The sequence below is a fragment of the Ascidiella aspersa genome, chromosome 1 (genome assembly GCF_963924565.1).
Source record: "Ascidiella aspersa chromosome 1, kaAscAspe10.2, whole genome shotgun sequence".
NCBI classification, from domain to species: domain Eukaryota; kingdom Metazoa; phylum Chordata; class Ascidiacea; order Phlebobranchia; family Ascidiidae; genus Ascidiella; species Ascidiella aspersa.
The window spans coordinates 697,459-717,162 of record NC_139447.1 but is presented as its reverse complement, the minus strand read 5'-3'; the positions used below and the strand labels follow the sequence as shown (position 1 = coordinate 717,162).

The window sequence follows — 19,704 nt, the reverse complement described above, 5'->3', positions numbered from 1 at the left end:
TCCGACTTCGGCCAAATGTGCGGTTTCGTCGAGTCCCGAGTTCGGCTTTTGACTTTACAGCCTGTATTCCGCCAATTTACGTAACTAAAATAACGTGGATTTTCAGCAATCCACTTATAGATGTGTCGTATAATTCATTCAGTCAGAAAACCTGGTTGGAAAATATTCCACCATATGCTATTCCACCTTTACAATTTCCAGTTGGCGGCCATTTACGTGATCTTACTAGAGTCCCCGATTCCGAGTCCGCAGCTCTGGTGCTAGCTGCCTAAGAAATTAAAGTTACAAACTGATTTATCGTTGAAAACGAAACGTCTTGGTGTTCCTACAACATTCAGCTTCACAAATTGGTGACGCAACATGAACTGCTATGACGTCACAAACCTGCTATTGTCAGCGTGGACTGGTGCAAGTAGGAGCCGATTTTCTGTGCGGTATTTTATTTACAGCGATGCTTCGTTAGCAAAGCACGGAACTGTGGGTAGTTTGTGGCAGACTTTGTCGAAATGAGCGAAGGAAGGAAAAAAAGGACTCGAGAAACAAAGTGGAACATAACCGATTCATCTAGAACAAAAAATAGCAGGTTTCAGGCCAGTTTGAGAAAACGTGTTTTGTGACCCCTCTAGGTTAGATTAAACTGGCCAAAAAGTTGCCTTCAAGCCCTTAAAAGAGAGCCCTGAGCTTAAATTGCCAGGTTTTACGACTTTCGATTTCTTTTCAAACTAAATCAGTGCCATTTTCAAGAAGGCACTACAAACCTGACAAACAGTTGACAGGTTTAAGCTTTTCAATCACGTTATTGCCAATTTAAATAGACACTGTAACCGGGCAAAATGTAGCTCGAAAGTCGGCTAAGTAGGGATAGTGTGGCTTGCAATGACAAGTAACCCGATTTACAAGTTTAGAGAAACGACAGCTTAGAGTAGATTGTTGTTTTGCACACTAGCATGTTGCGACTTCACTCGATCTGTAGTTTCGCGATGTCTGCCCTCAACTTCTTGATGTAATCGAGGTTGCTTATTGGCGAGACGTTCACGCAAGTCACCCTCGTGCGTTCCTCGTCCTGCAATAAAGTACAACGGTAAAACAACCCAAATGTATTTTTTTTTTTTACCAAGTTTTTGTAAGCGAATAAAACATATACCATGAGCATAAATATGTTGGAATGGAATTAATATAAGCCTATCTAAGTTTATAGAATCCTTGATTAGAACAAACCGTAATAGATCCAACCATATAAAACTACTGCAGTCGGCGAACAAGCAAACCAAGTACAAAGTTTCAACAAAAAAGCTCAAAAACTTTGGCTTAAATAAATCAAACAGCTTTGACCAGGAATAAAATACTAATCAACATCCGTGAATCAGTGGTTGTTAACCTTTACTGTCATTGCGTACCACCTGCCATTTTGAATGTTTGTTATTTTTCTTGTCCTACACAGAAACACAAATTGGAAACAAACCACGGTTAAGTACTGAGTGGCTTACAGCCTATTGTAACAACGCATATTTTCAGGTTAATTCCTACTAATCAGGATTGCAGAGCAAGCAAGACAAGAGTAGTCTACAGTGAGGTTCGAACTCACGACTGAGAATGTCCGGAACTTCGTATTTGCACCAATTACAAGCAATACAAATAATGTCATTACTATGGTTATTTGCGAGAATCAAAATAAAAGTGTAAGGCGCCCAGTTAGTTCCCTTAGGCTGAAAGGCTCACACAGCTGCAATAATTTGGCCTCGGGCGATATTAACACTTGGCACGAGGTATCGCATATTCCTATTCACGACTTTGGCATAATCGGGACAGAACTCGCTTGACTAGCAAACCTGATTGATTTACTGTAGCTCCTTGATTATACCCCCTAAACTACCCCCTGAAGCCCTAGCACGAATACAGTCCACTTACGTTGAACCTGTCCATCTTCACCCTGAGCTTCATGAAGTACGACTTGAAGTTGACTTGCTTGAGCGCGGATTCGAACCCGGTTTCGTTGGTTTGTTGCAGATCACCTAACTCTTGCGCCGATCGACCAATCAGAATCTCCCCTTGGTCCTGGAAACACGTGACCCACGTGCTGTCGTATTCATCCGCCACGTGCATCTAAGAAAAAAATAAATGTTCGGGAATGCATAACGACTAGTGTGCTTATTTGTGCTATTTTAAACAAGATTTACTAACAATTTTCAATAAACAAAGTGTATCACACATATATATATATATTATATAGGCTTCATAGTAATTATCAGTTTTTAATAAAAACATAATACAATAAAAAAACGTTTTTAAAAATAACAGAAAAAACATTTACATTTTTTTATTGATTTTACGACAATCAGGAGGAAGTCTTACGAATCAAGAAAACCTTTTCAATTTAATATATTAACTAAAAACTATAAAAGTTTACTAAAATCTGGCCGACGTGTGACACAACTAAACCGAATCCGTTGTTATGTCTAAATGTGATAGTTCATACATTTGCTTGACACGCCACAATCCACTCACGTTTAAGATGAGCCTGTATTTGAACTGGTCCGAGTTTTTGTTGCATTTCTCGCATCTGTATTGTCCATGTTCGAGGTCGACTACTTTCTTGTTGCACTGATCCGTCGAACAAGCCTGAGAAGAATAAAAAATAATTTGAAGCATCATGTTTCAAGGTTTACTTAACACCAGTGTATTTCAAGGTGCTTTGACCTTAACGGCTTCTCAAATTTATCTAACCGTCTTAACATAATTCTAACTACTGGGTATTTTTACATACTTGAATGAAATAGAGGCTTTTTCTGAAAATTCATTAGCACTTAGCAGTCACTTAAGACAAACTTAAAAATCATTTTTAGAAGCACAAGAAAAGAGTGACAACGTTTTAACGATTTAAAATTAGATTTGAAACTGAATAAATTCGGCACTGGAAATATGTAAAAAGAATTAGTTGCAAAAAAAGTCAAGAAAGTAATTTAAACGAGAATCTAAACGAACAAGTTTACGTCTAAAACCAAACTGGGCTTTTAACAAAACGAAGTGTTTGCGGCGTAATTTGCATTTACCTCGCTATTTCTACAAAATTTTGAAAAAATGACCTGGAGAACTAAGTATTTAACATAAAATATGACCTACTTAGACCAACCATATTTAACCCTAGAATATTTTACCTTGTAAAGAACGTTTTCTTTTTTGCAGTAGAGCACAGTGACCTTACAAGTGATATAGTCCGGTTTATCAGAAGTACCGAGGTTTTCCGATTTAATGTCAGCCAGGGTTTTCCAGTTTGAACTACCTGTGACAATAAAGACAAATATTTAACGAGTTTCTAATTAGCTAACAATGTTAAAATGATACAAGTTCGTATCGAAACGACCTAATCAAGATGATGTCGATCTACTCAACGCTTTTGGCTTTAAAATCCATTATCAAGCTACATTTCAGATCCGTGCATAGTAAACGTAACCATGTTATTGATAAAATATGTGTTGTTAACTAAATAAAAGGCAAACATTTTAAAGTATAAAAATCACTTTGTGAACTGGCTACTAAACCTATATTGCATTTTTTAATTTTGAAGAAAATCTTTTAAATAAAGTTACAACTCACTTGTTCCTCCACCACCCCCACTAGTGGTGAGACTCTGTGTAACTTGATCGCTTCCGCCAGAGTTGAACCTATGTTAGAAAATAAATAATTAACTTACATTGTAAATGCGTGTGAAAAATCTTGATTTAAGGGTTTAGTTTAATTAATACTTAATGTCCTGAAGCCACTGCTTGGATTTTTTATAAAGGTAGTAAATAAGTGGCAAATTTTTGAAGGAAAACTATATTTCCAAGACTAAATGACGCGTTTGTTACTTTAATGTACAATGACTTGGCTGGGAAATATAAAATATCAGTAGCCCTACCAAGTTTAGGTATTCAAGTTGGTTTGTGGCGCCACTGTGTAGTTAATTTAAACATTGTTTTAACGACTAATACTCTGTATCCACAAAGTTAAGGGGTCAACTAATACTCTCAATAAAGCACCATAATTACTTACCATAGCCTAAACCTAAATTCCAACACTATACACACTCAAATAAACAATTAGCAATTGAACAGTAGTAATACCAAGTTTAAGTATAAAGTTGGTTTTGTGAGGCCACTGTGTACTTAGCATTTTTCTTTTTTTGTAAAGAGTGGCCTTATTTCCAACGGTATTTAAAATTAAATATCACAGTAACTTCATTAGCATATTACTCAGCCAAGCAATAGCATCATAACTAACCTAGCATAGCTTAAATCTAAATCCCAACACAATAACACACTCAAAAACACAATTAGAATTAACGCATCTACCAGTATGCTACCCACCATTGCTTGAGTTCATACGCTTCAGGTATATCTGGGTTGGTGACCATAGTTGTTGATCCAATTGTTGAAAGTGAACAATTGTTGAAGTCTGACACTTTAGCTCCTTTCATTGCAACAACTGGGTTGTTTTCACCAGAAAACTTCTCAGCCTAGACATATCACAATACAAAAAATTAAACTATAATAAAATGTTTTATATAGCGGTGTCAGTTTAATAAAACAAAAGGCTAACAATGTCCAAGCAAAAAAGGTCTATAAGTGTAACTTCAATGTTTTTATCCCCTGAATTCTGAAATTTGTTCCAAAATTATATAAATAAAATACTTGCTCGTTTTACAAACATTGTTTCATAAAAACATGATTTTGTAGTTCCCAACATTTTAGGTAGAAAAATAAAAGGCTTTAAAAGTAGTTTTGAAAATTGATAGTGCAGAACATTATAAAACTTTAAATAAAAATTTGAAATTGAATAAAGTTAGGTAATTTTAGCATTACGTCGTTTAAATAAAACATAAAGTATGTACATATAATAAATATACAAATAACCAACTAAAAAGAGTGGCATTCTTTAGCCAGAAATACGATATGGTAAAAAAACTTGAGATTCACCTCTTGACCCCATAGAGTTACGGTGATCTCTGACCCTGATTGGTCAACGATGGCGAACTTTCGAACTTGGGTTTCACGATTCTGACTCCTGATCATAATTGTGCTCAGTTCATCGACCGATTTCACGATTCCGATCACATCTGTTGAACAAGCAAACTGTAAGATCTGGGATGTATTGCGACTAGTTAGGAGGTCGTGCAGTTAGACTAAGCTGCTGTTTTAAGGATATTTTTGGGAGAAAATATTGTGGTCTCATAAGAATTTAAAGTAATATGATAGAATAAATACATTAATTTGTTTGTTATAACAGTAATAAGTGAAACCAATTAGCATAAGAAGGCAAATTAACTGCAAACTTACTACTTACTACAGATGTTTATGGTTGGAAAGCTCAGAAATTACTTAAGTTCCAATACTAGAAGTAGGTTTTTAAAAAGATTCAATAATAAAAAAATGGAGTTAAAATGTCCCAGAAAGGTTAATCAAACCCAAACCGTACCTTGGGAAAAGTTAATTCAATCTATATATAAATGCAACAAATTTAAAAGATCATGTTGTCTGACCGACAAGGTTGCTGATGTGTTGTTCAAGTGCGGAGATCTTCCTGAAGTTGTACTGTATCTTTGGAACCATCATTCCTTCATCTTTTTCACACAAAGTGATTGTCGTATCGCGTCGTAGCGTCATCTCGTAATCGTGTGTCGTGTTGTTGTACTGAGCATTTGCGGGCTTCAGCGAGGCGTTTGCAATGAAGTAAACCTGGGAACAGTTTAAAGATTGGTGAAGTTTAAACCAGGACTTGCAGTCGGTTAATAATAATCCTTGTCTGATTCCTGACAGAACAATAAACCAGAGTCTGACTCAGCGAATAAAAATAAAAGTGGAAAGCATATCCATGTCAGGAAAACAGGAATTTTTAAAGTGACTACAAGTTTTTGCCTACACGCGATGTGCCATTTACTTCAAATAGGTTTCTATGAGAAAAAAATGTTTTCTGTGAATAATGGTAAAATTGCTGAATCCAAAAAACATGCAAATGCATATGTTTAAGCTTATTTAATTCAGTGTTATATCTATATTACTACATATCAATGTAATACAAGAAAAGGGCAAATACATAATAGTTTATTAGCTTAAAATGTAGCCCCAAAATTTATTTTATTGCCAAAATATCAAACACTTTTGCCTTTTTTCAATCCATAGAAACCTTACCTTTCCGACTTCAATCATCTCGTAGAATCTATCAACCTCCTCCTTGAAGCAAGTGATGCGTATATCACCGCTCTCATCCAGCACAGTGAAGCTGAAGAGCTTTCCCTCGCCCTTCGCATTCTTCCACTCACGGACCGTGCCTTTCTGACTCACTCGAGCCTTTATGGACCACCTGGGGGCAGCATAAATACATTAGTGTTGTTATGGTTACTTGATGGGAATAGTATGCTTGGTTTGGTCAGTAAAGCTCAAGTTAATCAATTTATAATTAAAAATCACAAATTCCCCTTAATATATTTTATTGAAAACTCAAAATAGCCTAAAAAGCTGTTTTTTTCATTGTACTTTGTTTGGTTTGATGTGAGCGATTACCATGCAGCACATTTTCACCTTTATGAAATCTTGATTTGCAACAAACTTTTTTGCATGCATGTTTTACTGAAACATAACTAAAAAAACACACTCGTGACATTAATATAAAAAAATAATATGGGAAAAGAATAAAAAAACCTATTACAGAAAAACCTCAAAAAGGTGCTCCTTATCCGCCAAAAATCAAGTAAGTAACTCTCTAAAAATGGTAGAAAAAAATAATGACGTTGTATAAAAAATAAATAAGTAACTTTATCATACTTGTTCTGATAAGGAGTAAGCGATCCAATCGGCATCACCCTCGTTTGTGTACCACCCGGGGTAGTAGGGGCTTGGTCCTTTCCGAAGGGTAACTTCCCTGTTGGTTTGGGGCTGTACATAGCAGAGGGTGGAAGTCGGTTTCCACCCCTGTTCCCAGGGTTGATGTTTTCGTTCTGTGGGACGGGGTTCGGCCTGCCCTGGGGTAAACCACCATTAGTCCCCGCCGCTGAAATCAATAGTGTTTTTGTTAACCTGGAGTTTTGTCATTTCGAAGCTTATAAAACTAATAATGCAGATAAATGTTAAGCATCAATCTCATATTCCTTGCTAGACTATGGTAAAACATTCATACAAAAGTCAAATGTATGTACAACTGCGATTTAGCTCAGCAGAAGCCACACTGACCAACGATAACAGCACACATATCGATTGGCTGTTATGAAGGCTCTGGTTTAACGCAGTATATATCTAGATTTCAACAAACATTACCAATTGTATTACCTTGTTGTGCTACACTGAGTGAAACAGGATTTCCAATTTTACCACCTGCCTCATCTGGTGTCAATAATATGTCAAGATTCAAGATAATAATCACACGTCTGCAACAAAATAAATAAACATGAGCATCTTATACATAATCTGTTTCAGAATCGACTAAAAATCAGCACTTTACAAAGTCCCTGATTTTACTTTAAACGAAAATCACACTTTCTGGTTGAAAGTTAATAAACTGAATTTACAGAAAAATCACAACAAGATGTCATTTAAAATCTTTTCGAAGACCTAAATTAGATTGCTTAATATTTTTTAATTGAAATCAAAACAGTATTAATGCTAAGCTGGCAAAAATTATAGTTCGGCAGGCTCCCAGGACCACTTTGGCATGTGAGCCTTTCCAGGCTGAGCCAATATAAAAATGCTTAGCCACACAAACTTTTAAAATAAAGTACAATGACTGTATGGCTATCACGACATTATAACACTAAGCTGTTCAACAACGACATTATAACACTAAGCTGTTCAAAAGTAAATCGCGGCACACTAAAAATGGCTCTGCGGCCCACAGTTTGCCGACCATTGCTTTAAGTTATTATACTTACTTAGTGCCTCCTTGTAAGGACGAGGTTTGAAATTGTGTGAGCCGAAAAACAGTGTTTGCAGCTAATTGTTCGTCTTCAACGAGCCCGTTCATTTGTGAGGCAAGCATTGAAGCTAAAGTAACAAAGCAGAATCATAATGAGAACATTGATTTTACAGGGTCACCTCTAACAGGATGGTTTAATATATAAATAAAATATTTAATTAATATTTTTTTGAGTTGCAAAAAACATAATGTATATTATGGGTTATGTATAAAATTTCTGCACCGACCTAGATGAGATTACAAAATAAAGTTTTACAGAGTTTGTTTGGACTGATGTAGGTACAGACCAATTGGGAAAGTATAACAGACCTCAACTAGATTTGGAGGTCGCAGCCAAAAAATCAAGGCGGCAGGGTGCACCAAAGGACATAAAAAAGAGTATAATGTATGGAAAATCGGGGAGCGTATTTGATTTGTCGGCTACAGATTTAGTCAGTTAAAAAACTTGTTGATTCACTTGCCATACTTCTCACAGTGGTACACAGACGAAGGTATCTTGTTTAGAACAAAAAAAGTTTTAAACTGTAGGTTAGTAAATCCTTACTTGCAAATGAATGGATGCCATCGGACAATACAAGACGGATTCTCTTGGCTCCAGAACTTGAAATAACCCTTGTCCCGAGGCATTGTAGGATTGGATTGTCCGGGTGTTCACCTTTCGCTAACGCCTATAACAAAGAAAAAGAGGTTATTTACCTGGGCATTGAAGGTAAATTTGTATGCAATCCCTAATATATTGAGAACCCGAACAAAGCCGGGCAAAAATAATCAACACTTACTAAGGTTCTTTACCAGGCTGACAAGTAATTTAAATGTATTTTGAAAATAATTCGAATGCAAACAATGCAAAACTCTGTGTCATATTGTTTGACCCCTGCAGGGCGCACATGTGTACTTTAAAGTACAAAGGAACATATAGATACAAACACATTTGTAAGCAGAGCCCCGATTACAATATCGCGCCGAGTAGTGCAAAAACACATAATCGGCGACTGGACCAACACAATCCCAAATTAATGTATCTTTTTATATATAAAATGTAAAAGTTTGTGAGTGTTCAGCATGTTCGCGTTTTAGGGAGACACAGACAGAGAAATGTGGCTCATTTTGCTCCCTCTTAAGCGAGTCGCCGAGCAAGTGGGAAAAATAGAAAGAAAGTCGTGCGCTCCCAGACAGAAACAAAAATGTTTCTTTCTATGAGAGAAAGTCTCGCATCTCAAGCGAGCGCCGTCGCAAACCGGTCACGGGTGAGCAACTTTTATTTTTAAGGGGTTTGTTTGCAATTTTGGATTGATAAATGTCGCTACATATTTTGTTGGTGTGTATAAAAAAACATGTGAAAAAAGTAATTTAATTTCAATCCTTATAAGTCAAGGGACGACCAGCGCTTTGGTGTAAACAATAGGCTCACGTAAAGGCCAAAAAACATTACATGTTATGAAATTTATTGTAACCGAACGTGTGCAACGTTCCAAGTAAAACGTTTTCCTTAACATTCTTTCATGGGGCATTAAGACAACGTACAGCAACCTTAACCGAGTATGAACTACGCAACATTTGGACTGAGTTATCAAAATATCGTGAGCAGTGGTTTACACATTAAGCAAATTGTCTTTTCAAACGGATGTTAAATGTATTTTTTTAAATTATCAGCTAAAGCATGTGGCTTCACGAAAAATATTATACAATGCTGGTAACACGTTTTTGTGATTAAATGGTGAGAGCGCGTTCGCGCCTTACCTTAAGCGACCTATTTCAGACACAAAACTGCTTTTTATACGTTAATTTTACACTGTTTTACCCAAATGCAAAAATAAATGGCAATTTACGGAGACCAACAATTAGATCTTTAGAGACACGCAGATAAGTCACATAATTAAGCACGTAATTCTATTAATGCCGCTTTCACACAGGCTGTGGAGTGTTACTCTGATTGTGGGGAAGCATTAGGCTCTGATTGTGGGGAAGGATTAACCTTTTTTTTTCGACACACGATATGACATGATTCAAAATTTCTATTTAGTGACACTCAGTGCAAATGTTTAGGCATAAGCAAATTTGTTATCACATTACAAAAATATATTTGCATTATTTATGCCTCTTACGAAGTTCTTACGCTATCCGCAACATTACTTTTTGGGTATAGTGTGATTACCACATTGTACTTCCATATTCATGAGGCGAGCAGTTTAAAATGCAACAACTTAACGTGCAATAGTGATAAATAGCCCGCAGTATGTTGGATTGTTTCATTTTGTTTAACCAGACAAAAATTTTCGTACATTATGGTAATTGTTGTGGTGTGATTAACTTTTACGCTCTTAAAATAACTGGTAAATATTTTAATCACTAAAACCAGATTGGAAACGGATTTTGTAGCTTGAAATTGCTCAGCTGTGATAACAATCCCGTTACACTTTGCGCGGCTGTAATAACATTGTTTGCAATATTTTCACGGCTGAAAATGAAGACTATACTGACACAGTTAGAGCGATTGAAGTTTTGCGCATTTTGGCAAGTTTTTAACCAACGTAAAATGGGGTTAGCCACGAAAAATCATTTTAAATGCGAAAAACGTATGTGCGCTAACGGTTTTCAGTCTAGTACTCTATTTACAGCCGCACAAATTTGGGCAGAAATGTTATTACAACCGTGCAAATTTAAGCTGCAAAATGTTTTCACGCGCAAAATCCAAAGTTTTCAATCTGATATTTACTAATGGGTGTAGATGTAAGCAAGCAATCCAGAAAGATAGATACTTGCGACAAGAAATTGTTATAACAGAAAATTATGGCAGGGTTAGCATAATTGATATTGCTTCAACCAAATTTATCACAAACCTTGGCGCTGGTCTAGGATCCTACCACAGCGTTAATAGTTGAAACAATTATTAAAGCAATGCAAAATATTTGGTTTAGGGTGTCGGTTAGTGTGAGTCAAATATCTTATTTAATAATATTGCTGAACTCACCCAAAGCGAAACCCTAACCTAAATATTGTGCGCTGTGGTTTCTAGACTAGCATTCATTATGGTTTCTAGACTAGCAATCATTATGGTTACCACTGACAAACAGGATTTTAACCACAAATCTAAGAATACATTCATATTTTTATAGAAATACTTACAGCGATTGCTCCAGGAGTTAAATCGTAACCCATATTTCCCAAACCAGAAACTATTTCTAAAACAATGCTTTTACAAAAGTAATACACTGTGTTCAAAGAAAGCAAGGTTGAAAGTCAGTATAATCTAACTGCTGTGAATGTTCAAACAGTATTTCTGTAAGTTTTTGCGCCTTTAAAACCTTATAATTTCTTGTTAAACCTTCGCAAAATAAAACTTTTTCTTCGCCTCAACTCCCGCCAAATAAAAGTGGCACAACAATGAATCTGACACTAGGTGGCGTTAAAACAAAAATTTAAATTCAGTATGGGCTTGTTACTATTTGACTCAATACTCAACATGGATAATAAGTTTAAATCGTTATTTTTGAACTATTCAGATTTATTTTTTTTTGTTTCAATGGTGTTAAAAGAAAAACAATTTCTGGTATGCTAGAATTGTATTAAAACAGGTTAGCCTCCATAAACAATAAAATGCTATTAAAAAGAATACAGATCACGAAAGTGCAGAAAACATGAAACATAGTTAATCCACATTACAAGGACAAAGTTTTCGCATCAGTGCAAATGGAAGAGACCAAAAACGACAAGTGGCACAAAAAGAACATCGAGTAATAATGGCAAATTTAATAGCAACTGTGAAAAGTAAAAGCCAAGCTTTTCGGAATAACACGTAATAAGCACAGCAACATAAAATACATATTCGGATAAAAGTGTGAAAATATTTAAAAGATTCTATGTTTGCGGTTACAGTGGATAAACTGGCTGGTTGCGCAATTCAACACCATGCTAAGCTATAACAAATAGCTCTAATAAAAATATGGCAAGTATTACGACCAAACATGGCGCCCAAACATCAATTCGTGCTGGTTGAATCGTTTGAAATCAGTTCCTCTTGATCGTCCTTGGATGACCCGCAGCATTTTGCCGGTTTGAAGATCAAAGTGACCTTGTCGCAGATTGTGCTAATCCAATGCGGCTGGTCCCGGTCAGGGTTGAGCTGACTCTTGTGGAAACCGTACAAGAAGTAAATGGCGAAACCTGCACGAGATAAGCTCTGACGCATGGGATAATATCAAACCTATTTAGCCATTTTATGTTTGGTAAAGTTCAGTACTTATTAAGTTGAAATATTTATACCAAAAAGTTGTTTGGGTTGTATTGAAAGTGAATGAAAAAACACTTTTCGCTCTGCGGTTAGTTAAACTAAAAAAAAGTATTTTCTTTAATCCGTACAAATACTATTCTTTTCAATTCTTTAAAACAATTTTTTATTGCCACACTTCCGTAAAATGGAAACAGAAATAACTATTCGGTGTGAGTTCAACAGAGGAACAGAACTCCAACTTGTTGTTTGATCTTACCAACAGAAATCCAAATGACGAGTCGGATCCAGGTCATCGCTTGCAGCTTCATCATGAAGAATAGGTTTGTGCAAATGCAGAGGTAGGGAAGGAATGGAACAAAAGGAACCTGAAGGGGGAATAAAGTATGTGGGTTTCAGTTGTTAAAATGATAAAATGGCTTTATTTTGAAGGAATGGAACAAAGGGGACCTGGAGGGGGGATGTATGGAGTATTCAGTTTTTGTTGCTTATATGAGAATCTAATCCTGTTCAAACGGAAATATACTCCCCATAGGAATTTTGAAATGCAATGAACGTAAATTTAATCGAAAAGGTATTTTTTAAATTTAGTTTAGACAACTAAAAATAATTTAAAAAAAATGTTTTTTAATTGTGTATTTCAGGATAAGACTTATTGGAAACTTGCACGCCACGTTAACTAACTATAAGTAAAAGATTTGATGTTTCTTCAATAATATTTACTGCAACCCACAACGTTTTTGTCACAAAGAGTTGCTAATTTCCTTAATATTGACAAAAAATGTCGCCAAACCCACCTTGAAGCTTTTATCACTTCCACACTCCACGTGCTGCTGATGGGCGGAAATGACGAACAAACAAACCGAAGTGCCGCATAGTGACGTCACAAGAAGCAACACGACCCACCAGGTGGCGGTAAGGAGTTCGTCCCACCTCTCTGATAGCACAAGCATCCCGCTCACACTAAACACCAAGCCTAGTGTGAGACTTGTTAATATAACGTTGCCAGGATCCAGTATAGAGAGGTGCTTCTCCAGCCAAGTTCCGCGGTAAATCGGCTTAAGTTTTCCAGCAGAATGTTCAAACATTCCCAGATCCCCCGCATCGCTGGAACAATCTCCTTCCAAGGCTGGCTGTTTCTTGTGAATTGAATCGCGCATCAAGGTCGTTGTCTCTGCCGCCGCTAGAGGTAGCTTTTTAGGCGTTTCTAGGAGAAAATTTGTCAATCTGTTATTTAAAAAACTTAACGAGTTTTATTTTTATTTTTTAGCTTTTATTTAACTTTTTAAGTTTTTACTTAACATACCAGCAATAAACACTCCTCTTATTTAATTAGCAAAAACAAATTAACCACCTACGAATGTTTAAAACATCTAAAAAGATGTAGAAAAAAATTCGACAACGTTTATCCTAATACGTACCACTAGAGTCGCGAATGGAATCCTCTACTAACCCGGACGCCATAGAATGGACACTAGAGGCGGTAGATGCAGTAGGTGTTGAAGAACCTTCTTCGATACTGTGAGAAAATCATACAATTTATAAACAAAGTCAGTTCCTATTTGTTGTTTTGTTTGTAACAAAGCGTAGACAAAAAAGCGACTGGTGTCAAATTTACAATCATTAACCATCCCGAAAATGAAGTTTTGCAGTTTAACCTTATTCATAAATACAAACACAAATATAGTTTATTAAGTTGTTCGACAGAGAAAGGGTAACATTTTTATTTTTCCTGTTACTAAACTCATTTTTTCAATAAGGGTGTTACTCGCTTATAATGAATTGAGTTAATTACCAGTTATCATCATTAACTATAATCCAAATAAGAAGGAAAACTTGATTTAGACGCACGTCACCTTTGACCATATTCCCCACCCACGAACCCAAACTGGATCCTCCTTTATATGGCTGTTGCTACCAGGCTGCAACCCAATATTAAACCGCAGGTGAATATCATCGTGGACAGATGTAAATGACTATAACAGTTCAGCTTAATCGCAACCTACCCCCTTTTATCCCTGCTTGGTGTTGAAGCTAGCGAGTTGTATCCCACAGCGTCATATCGCAGTAGAATGACGCAAGCAGCTACGAATGAGTAAGCTGTGAGGGTTCCAATCGACATGAACTGCACCAAGGTCTCCAGATCGAAGATGAGCGCCATCACACTGCACAGTAGAGCCGTGCACACAACTGATGCAAGGGGAACCTGTAACGTCGTACAGTGACATAACCAGTGACGTATTCATCAAGTGACGTAACATTAAGTGACGACGCAAATTTAGATGACGTAACCATAAAGTGACGTAACCATCATTCAAAGGAGTCAGTATAGTTTTACATTTATTTGTCCTGACAATGTTACTTAACACAATCATTATTATCCATTTTAATGACGTAGTTATTCACGGACGTAGTTAATTATCCAGTAGAGTAACTTGGTGACTTGTGAATAAAAAAAATCCCACGCCAGTTTTGTGACGTAATTTATCTCTCTTCATTGTCTCCAGGTTTAGTTTACTGAGCCATTGTCAAATATGATTGATGTGGAAGCGAATGTAAATCCCGACTTGTTTTTTGCTATTTTGTTTCGTAAAAAGCAAAATATTTTTCAGCGAAAGCCTAAATATTGTGAAAGAAGCCATCCATAAAGCAGTTTGGTGAAGTTCTGGTGTTTTACCTGCGTTTTCTCGTTGATGTTGGACAGGATTGGACAGAGAAGTCCGTCCTTGGAGATGGCGTACAAGATCCGCGGAAGAACGAAGAGACCTGAAAGAAAAAGATGAAGGAAAAAGTGTTACAAAGATGTTATAAGTAACATACTGAGGGATAAGGTTGCTATGTTTGTATTTGCAAAATAGCATGATTCAGAAAATTAGAGCCTATTTTAGTGGTTCAAACTTTTCAGCTTGCAGCAGGCTATCGGAGAGGGCGCTGAATATATTTTAATGCTATGATAAGCGGAAGTCTAACTTCAAAATGCATCAGTACCTAAACTTTCAATATTAATTAATCATTAACATTATCACTTACTCCACGTCAAAATGTGGCAGTCATCAGTGTTGTTTGTTTATATTTTGCAAAACAAATCATTCGTTATGCTTAGAGTTGGGTTAACCCCCTCACCTGAGAACATACTTGTGGTCATTGTACAAAGCGACCCTACAGTGACTATGACCTGCGCCCACTGCCATCCGTCGTGTTGGGCATAAGCATCAGGAATAGCTGAACGAGGCACGATATCATACCTGAAAAAACAACAAGAATATGTACAATTCAGTGGGTAAATACAATATAATTAACAGTTATTAAACGGACAGTGTGCTTTAAATTCTTATGTTTGTTTATTTTTTGCAGGCTTTAAAGTGACGTCATAACTTAGCCATTGACGTATTACAGTGTTACGTCATATCGCCTAATCATAGTTGCTAAACTAATTGGTAATGACCTCATTCGATGCGAATATTGCAAAACTATAGATGTGCCCGATGAACGTTGACCAGTACGACTTTTATGAGGGACAGATCACAGTTTATTCCATAGTTGAGCAAGCATGATAACAAATCGTATACTTGACGGCCCACATTACTAAGTGGCCTTGTGCTTATAAGTGCATATAGTTGTGGGTATATTGCTTCACGCTCATGAGCTGTGTGTTCGTGAACTTCACGCTCGTGAGCTGTGTGTTCGTGAACTTCACGTTCGTGAGCCTGTGAGCTTGATGAGCTTACCATGGCACCATGAGCGTGAGCACAGATGATACGCCCACATATGAGATGGTCACCACGACCAGACTGACCGCAAGTGAGATGGGGATGTCCCTCTTTGGGTTCCGCGCCTCCTCACATGAAGATGCTATCACGTCGAACCTGGGAGGTTACTACAGGTCAAACATGAGGGTAATACTATTCAAACATGATTTTTTACAGTTCAACATGAGGTTATAGCAGGTCAAATTTTAAGGCCTAACATGGGATTACTACTATTTGAATATGATATTTAAGCAGGTCAAATATGAGACTACTCTACGGGTCAAACATAAGGGTTACTACAGGTCAACATGAGGTTATTAGAATTCAATCTGCGGAAAGGTTATCACAAGAAGTTAGACAGGATTCTACACGTAAAAAATTCTACCCTTTGTCCACAACCTAATAAAGTAATAAATTAGTGTTGGGTTCCAATTTAGTTGCGCGTTGCTTTAAATTGTGAAATCGATAGTTTCTAACCAAACTACCTTTCCAGTACATATTCTTATTATGCAAGGTTAAACAAACTATATGTTTAAATTCAAGAAATGCATAAGTACTGTTTACACATTGTACGAAGTCATAATATAGATTTAGCGAATATGAGAAAAATAATCGCGTTCAGAAATTGCAAACTATAAGACGCAAACCGTTAATTTATATACCGATTTCAGAAAAACACCTAATTATTGAGCGAGTATCGATACTTCAATTTAATATCGGCTTCGACCGATATTGTCGGACGCCCTTTAACTCACCCCGCAAATGCGAAGAAGCACCGAGATGCCCCAGCGATGACCCCAGAAGCACCGAAAGGGAAAAACCCTCCCTTTACCTGGGTCCAGTTCTTTACGTCAGCAAGACAGAAACCTGGGGGGAATAGTCAAATTAAAGCTACCTCTGACTGATAGATCTGAGTAGGTGTATTGCATAAAAAATGGGGTCCATAAAAATTTATCCCTAATAAATTGTGAATTTAGGGTAAAAAACTGTTTGTCGTAATTAACAGCAAGAATAAAGGTATTTCTCAATAAATGTTTACAATTATAGATGGCGTTTAAATATCAAAAAACAAGAAAATATAACAGTTATTTCGAAATAAAAATCGAACACACATGTGTGTAAAGGTTTCAAAAAAATCAAATAGTTTTAAATTTATCCATAAAGGGACGCTAAGACAAATTATTAAGTGAGAGTTTGTATTTAAAAAATTGCTTGTTCTTTTCAAATTTTTATTATTTCAATTCACAGGCGCATCGCGAGTTCGTGTAAGAATCGGACGTGTGACGTAACAAAGGCCAGGCCCTCGCGATCGAAGTCAATCATAAGAATAGGGCCATTGTCTGAAAATAATCGAAACAATCGATCGCTTTGTTTGACGCAACAATCGATTGTCATTTTTTGAGGAAGTCCAATTATGACGAAACGATTGACTCGTTAAAACTGCGATTTTGTATCGATTAAAGCGCGGATGAATTTTGAAACCAGGCCATGATACAAAGGCGCGTAAAAAAGTATCGTACGATAAAGTTTATCGGTATTTTAGACGATTAACAACTATCTTTATATGGGTTTTCACCTTTTCGGCTCTCAGTGAAAAAATCTGTGTGTTTTTGTTTTTTACTCACTTACATAAAGGTATTACCGTTATAGGGAAATAAAAAAATTCTCGAAAGGTATTTTTTGAAAAGTAAATACCAAGTTAAAAATCTCAGTGCTACAGTCAGTAAGTTTGCCAAAATGTTTTCTAAAATCCCGCTTGTTCTATACAGTAAGAACAACAAGGTCAAAGAAGTACAGCCACCCATATTTAGCACCGATACAACCCAAGTATCGGGCGAGTAGCGATACAACCCAAGTATCGGGCGAGTAGCGATACAACCCAAGTATCGGGCGAGTAGCGATACAACCCAAGTATCGGGCGAGTAGCGATAATAATACTTGGTATCGGGTATAACATCCCAGCCACGAACCTGTTACAACGATGAAGAGCACCACTGCGATGTTGAGGATTGCGAAGATCATGTTGAACCTTGTGGAAGACTTGACACCTGAAGCCACGAAAGCACACAACACTAGAACCACAGCAGCTGCTACAAGGTCGGGGAACTCCCCCAGTGCCCCAACGTCCCCCATCGGTATGTGGGTGCTCAAGTAAGTCTGCAAATAAAAAGTTTGGGGTTGCTAGGCTTTCTGTTTGTCAGAACTTTTATATGAATCCATGCTTAAAATAGGCTTTTATATTTGCTATGATTGCAACTCAAAAGTTTTAATATCTATAGAAACAAAAATGCTCTCACAAACAATGTTAAACATAAACGGATTGCACACTAGCACCTTTAGATAAAACACGCTATTATATTACGAACACATGACCGTGACACACTCCTTTCGCCCAATTACAACTACACGAAAAACAAAATTAAAACACTTTTCACATTTGTGTGGCAGCCTGTGTATATATACTCGTGACACAACAATTTCTGTAGTGTAAATAGAAGACCAGGTATAAAATAAACAATAATTAGGCTAATCTACCAAACGTTATTGCATACATAGACAAGCCTGACCTTAATAGGATATCCCATCACCGAGTCGAGATACCCGCTCCATGCTTTAGCCACCGACGCTGACCCCACCCCATGTTCCAAAACCATGTTCCAACCCATCAGGAACCCCCACAATTCACCCATTGTCACGTAAGTGAAGATGTATGACGAACCTGCGGTGACGTCATAATATAAAAATAGCGACTATTAAAACAAATAAACCCAAGGTTAATAAATAACACATAACACAATAAAAAATATCACATAGATTAATGATACATCACATGAAATATTAATAGTGGTCGCGAAATGACACGTGAGTTGATAAAGTAACACGAATTAAAAAAAAATGTCATTCTACGAGACCTGAATAAAAACAACAATCAATTGACATAAATTGAAAACAATTTTCTAATGAAAGATTGTATTCACATGATCTGATAAAATATCACATGAGTCAACAAAACATCACATAGACAGGTTAAGATGATCAGATTTTTTCACATTAATAGTGAGCTGACCTGTAGTTGGAATCCTGGCGCCGAACTCAGCGTAGCAAAGTGCTGAGAGGAAAGCTGCGAAGGCTGCTGCGACGTAACTCAGCACAACTGCTGGACCGCTGGTCGTCTTGGCAACAGCGCCCGTGAGAACGTACAAGCCGGCACCCAGCATGCCGCTCACCTGCACCAAGGTCATTTATTTCATTCAAGGTCATACATTTTATAAAATATTATTTATTTCATTCAAGGTCATTTGTTTTATTAAAGGTCATTTATAACATTTGAGGTCATTTGTTTTCTTCAAAGTCATTTATTTATTTATTTAATTCAAAAAGGTCATTTATTTTATTTAAGTTCGTTTATTTCATTCAAGGTCACTTATTTTATTCCAAGTCATTTGTTTTATTTAAGGTTTGTTTTACCAGAAGCCGTTTATTTGTAAAAAAAAAACCCACAGTAACGAAAATTGTCAACCAAGGTCAAATATTTGCCCCCAATGTCGTATATCCAACCCACTTACCCCGAGAAGGGTGAGATCTGTGATCCCCAGGCATCGATGAAGTTCCGTGGCGAGAAAATTAGCGTCGAGAGGTTTTTTCCTGTTCACTTTCTTGCAACAACTTAACAGAGACATTTTAACCAGGAAAGCTAAGGGTCTGCAAATAAAGAATAAAGAACAAATTAAAATCCAGTACAATCTGTAATTTAGTGGCCTAACCAAACAAAACAGATTATAG

General features: G+C 36.7%; 2 protein-coding genes across 2 annotated transcripts; both read right to left on the bottom strand.

Moving 5' to 3' along the window:
* Positions 1 to 435: 435 nt before the first annotated feature.
* LOC146166414 (replication protein A 70 kDa DNA-binding subunit-like) lies at positions 436 to 11,225 on the bottom strand. Its single transcript, XM_083390244.1, has 14 exons — positions 11,071 to 11,225; positions 8,489 to 8,612; positions 7,901 to 8,012; positions 7,302 to 7,399; positions 6,801 to 7,026; positions 6,168 to 6,339; positions 5,519 to 5,714; positions 4,956 to 5,095; positions 4,347 to 4,495; positions 3,595 to 3,662; positions 3,156 to 3,280; positions 2,506 to 2,619; positions 1,909 to 2,103; positions 436 to 1,063 (listed from the first exon to the last, which is right to left on the bottom strand). Exons 1-14 carry the CDS (start codon positions 11,101 to 11,103, stop codon positions 959 to 961), a joined length of 1,857 nt encoding a protein of 618 aa, XP_083246370.1. The 5' UTR covers positions 11,104 to 11,225; the 3' UTR covers positions 436 to 958.
* Positions 11,226 to 11,670: 445 nt separating this feature from the next.
* Positions 11,671 to 19,601, bottom strand: LOC146166413 (cationic amino acid transporter 4-like). Its single transcript, XM_083392500.1, has 13 exons — positions 19,488 to 19,601; positions 18,989 to 19,148; positions 18,489 to 18,640; positions 17,892 to 18,078; positions 16,677 to 16,788; positions 15,901 to 16,038; positions 15,296 to 15,417; positions 14,850 to 14,938; positions 14,179 to 14,378; positions 13,594 to 13,691; positions 12,970 to 13,379; positions 12,432 to 12,540; positions 11,671 to 12,108 (listed from the first exon to the last, which is right to left on the bottom strand). The coding sequence occupies exons 1-13, from the start codon at positions 19,599 to 19,601 to the stop codon at positions 11,924 to 11,926; spliced, it is 2,076 nt and encodes a 691-aa protein (XP_083248626.1). The 3' UTR covers positions 11,671 to 11,923.
* Between the last annotated feature and the right edge of the window lie 103 nt (positions 19,602 to 19,704).

Bases quoted from the DNA above. Each gene is read 5' to 3' on its own strand.
- LOC146166413 (XM_083392500.1), bottom strand. From the start codon at position 19,601: ATGTCTCTGTTAAGTTGTTGCAAGAAAGTGAACAGGAAAAAACCTCTC. The intron at 18,641-18,988 runs GTCAGCTCACTA...ACGTCACCGCAG, and splicing joins CGCCAGGATTCCAACTACAG to GTTCGTCATACATCTTCACT. The intron at 14,939-15,295 runs GTGAGGGGGTTA...TTTTTCTTTCAG, and splicing joins GACCACAAGTATGTTCTCAG to GTCTCTTCGTTCTTCCGCGG.
- LOC146166414 (XM_083390244.1), bottom strand. From the start codon at position 11,103: ATGGGTTACGATTTAACTCCTGGAGCAATCGCT. The intron at 5,715-6,167 runs GTAAGGTTTCTA...AACTGTTCCCAG, and splicing joins AGATGATTGAAGTCGGAAAG to GTTTACTTCATTGCAAACGC. The intron at 3,281-3,594 runs GTGAGTTGTAAC...TTATTGTCACAG, and splicing joins TGGGGGTGGTGGAGGAACAA to GTAGTTCAAACTGGAAAACC.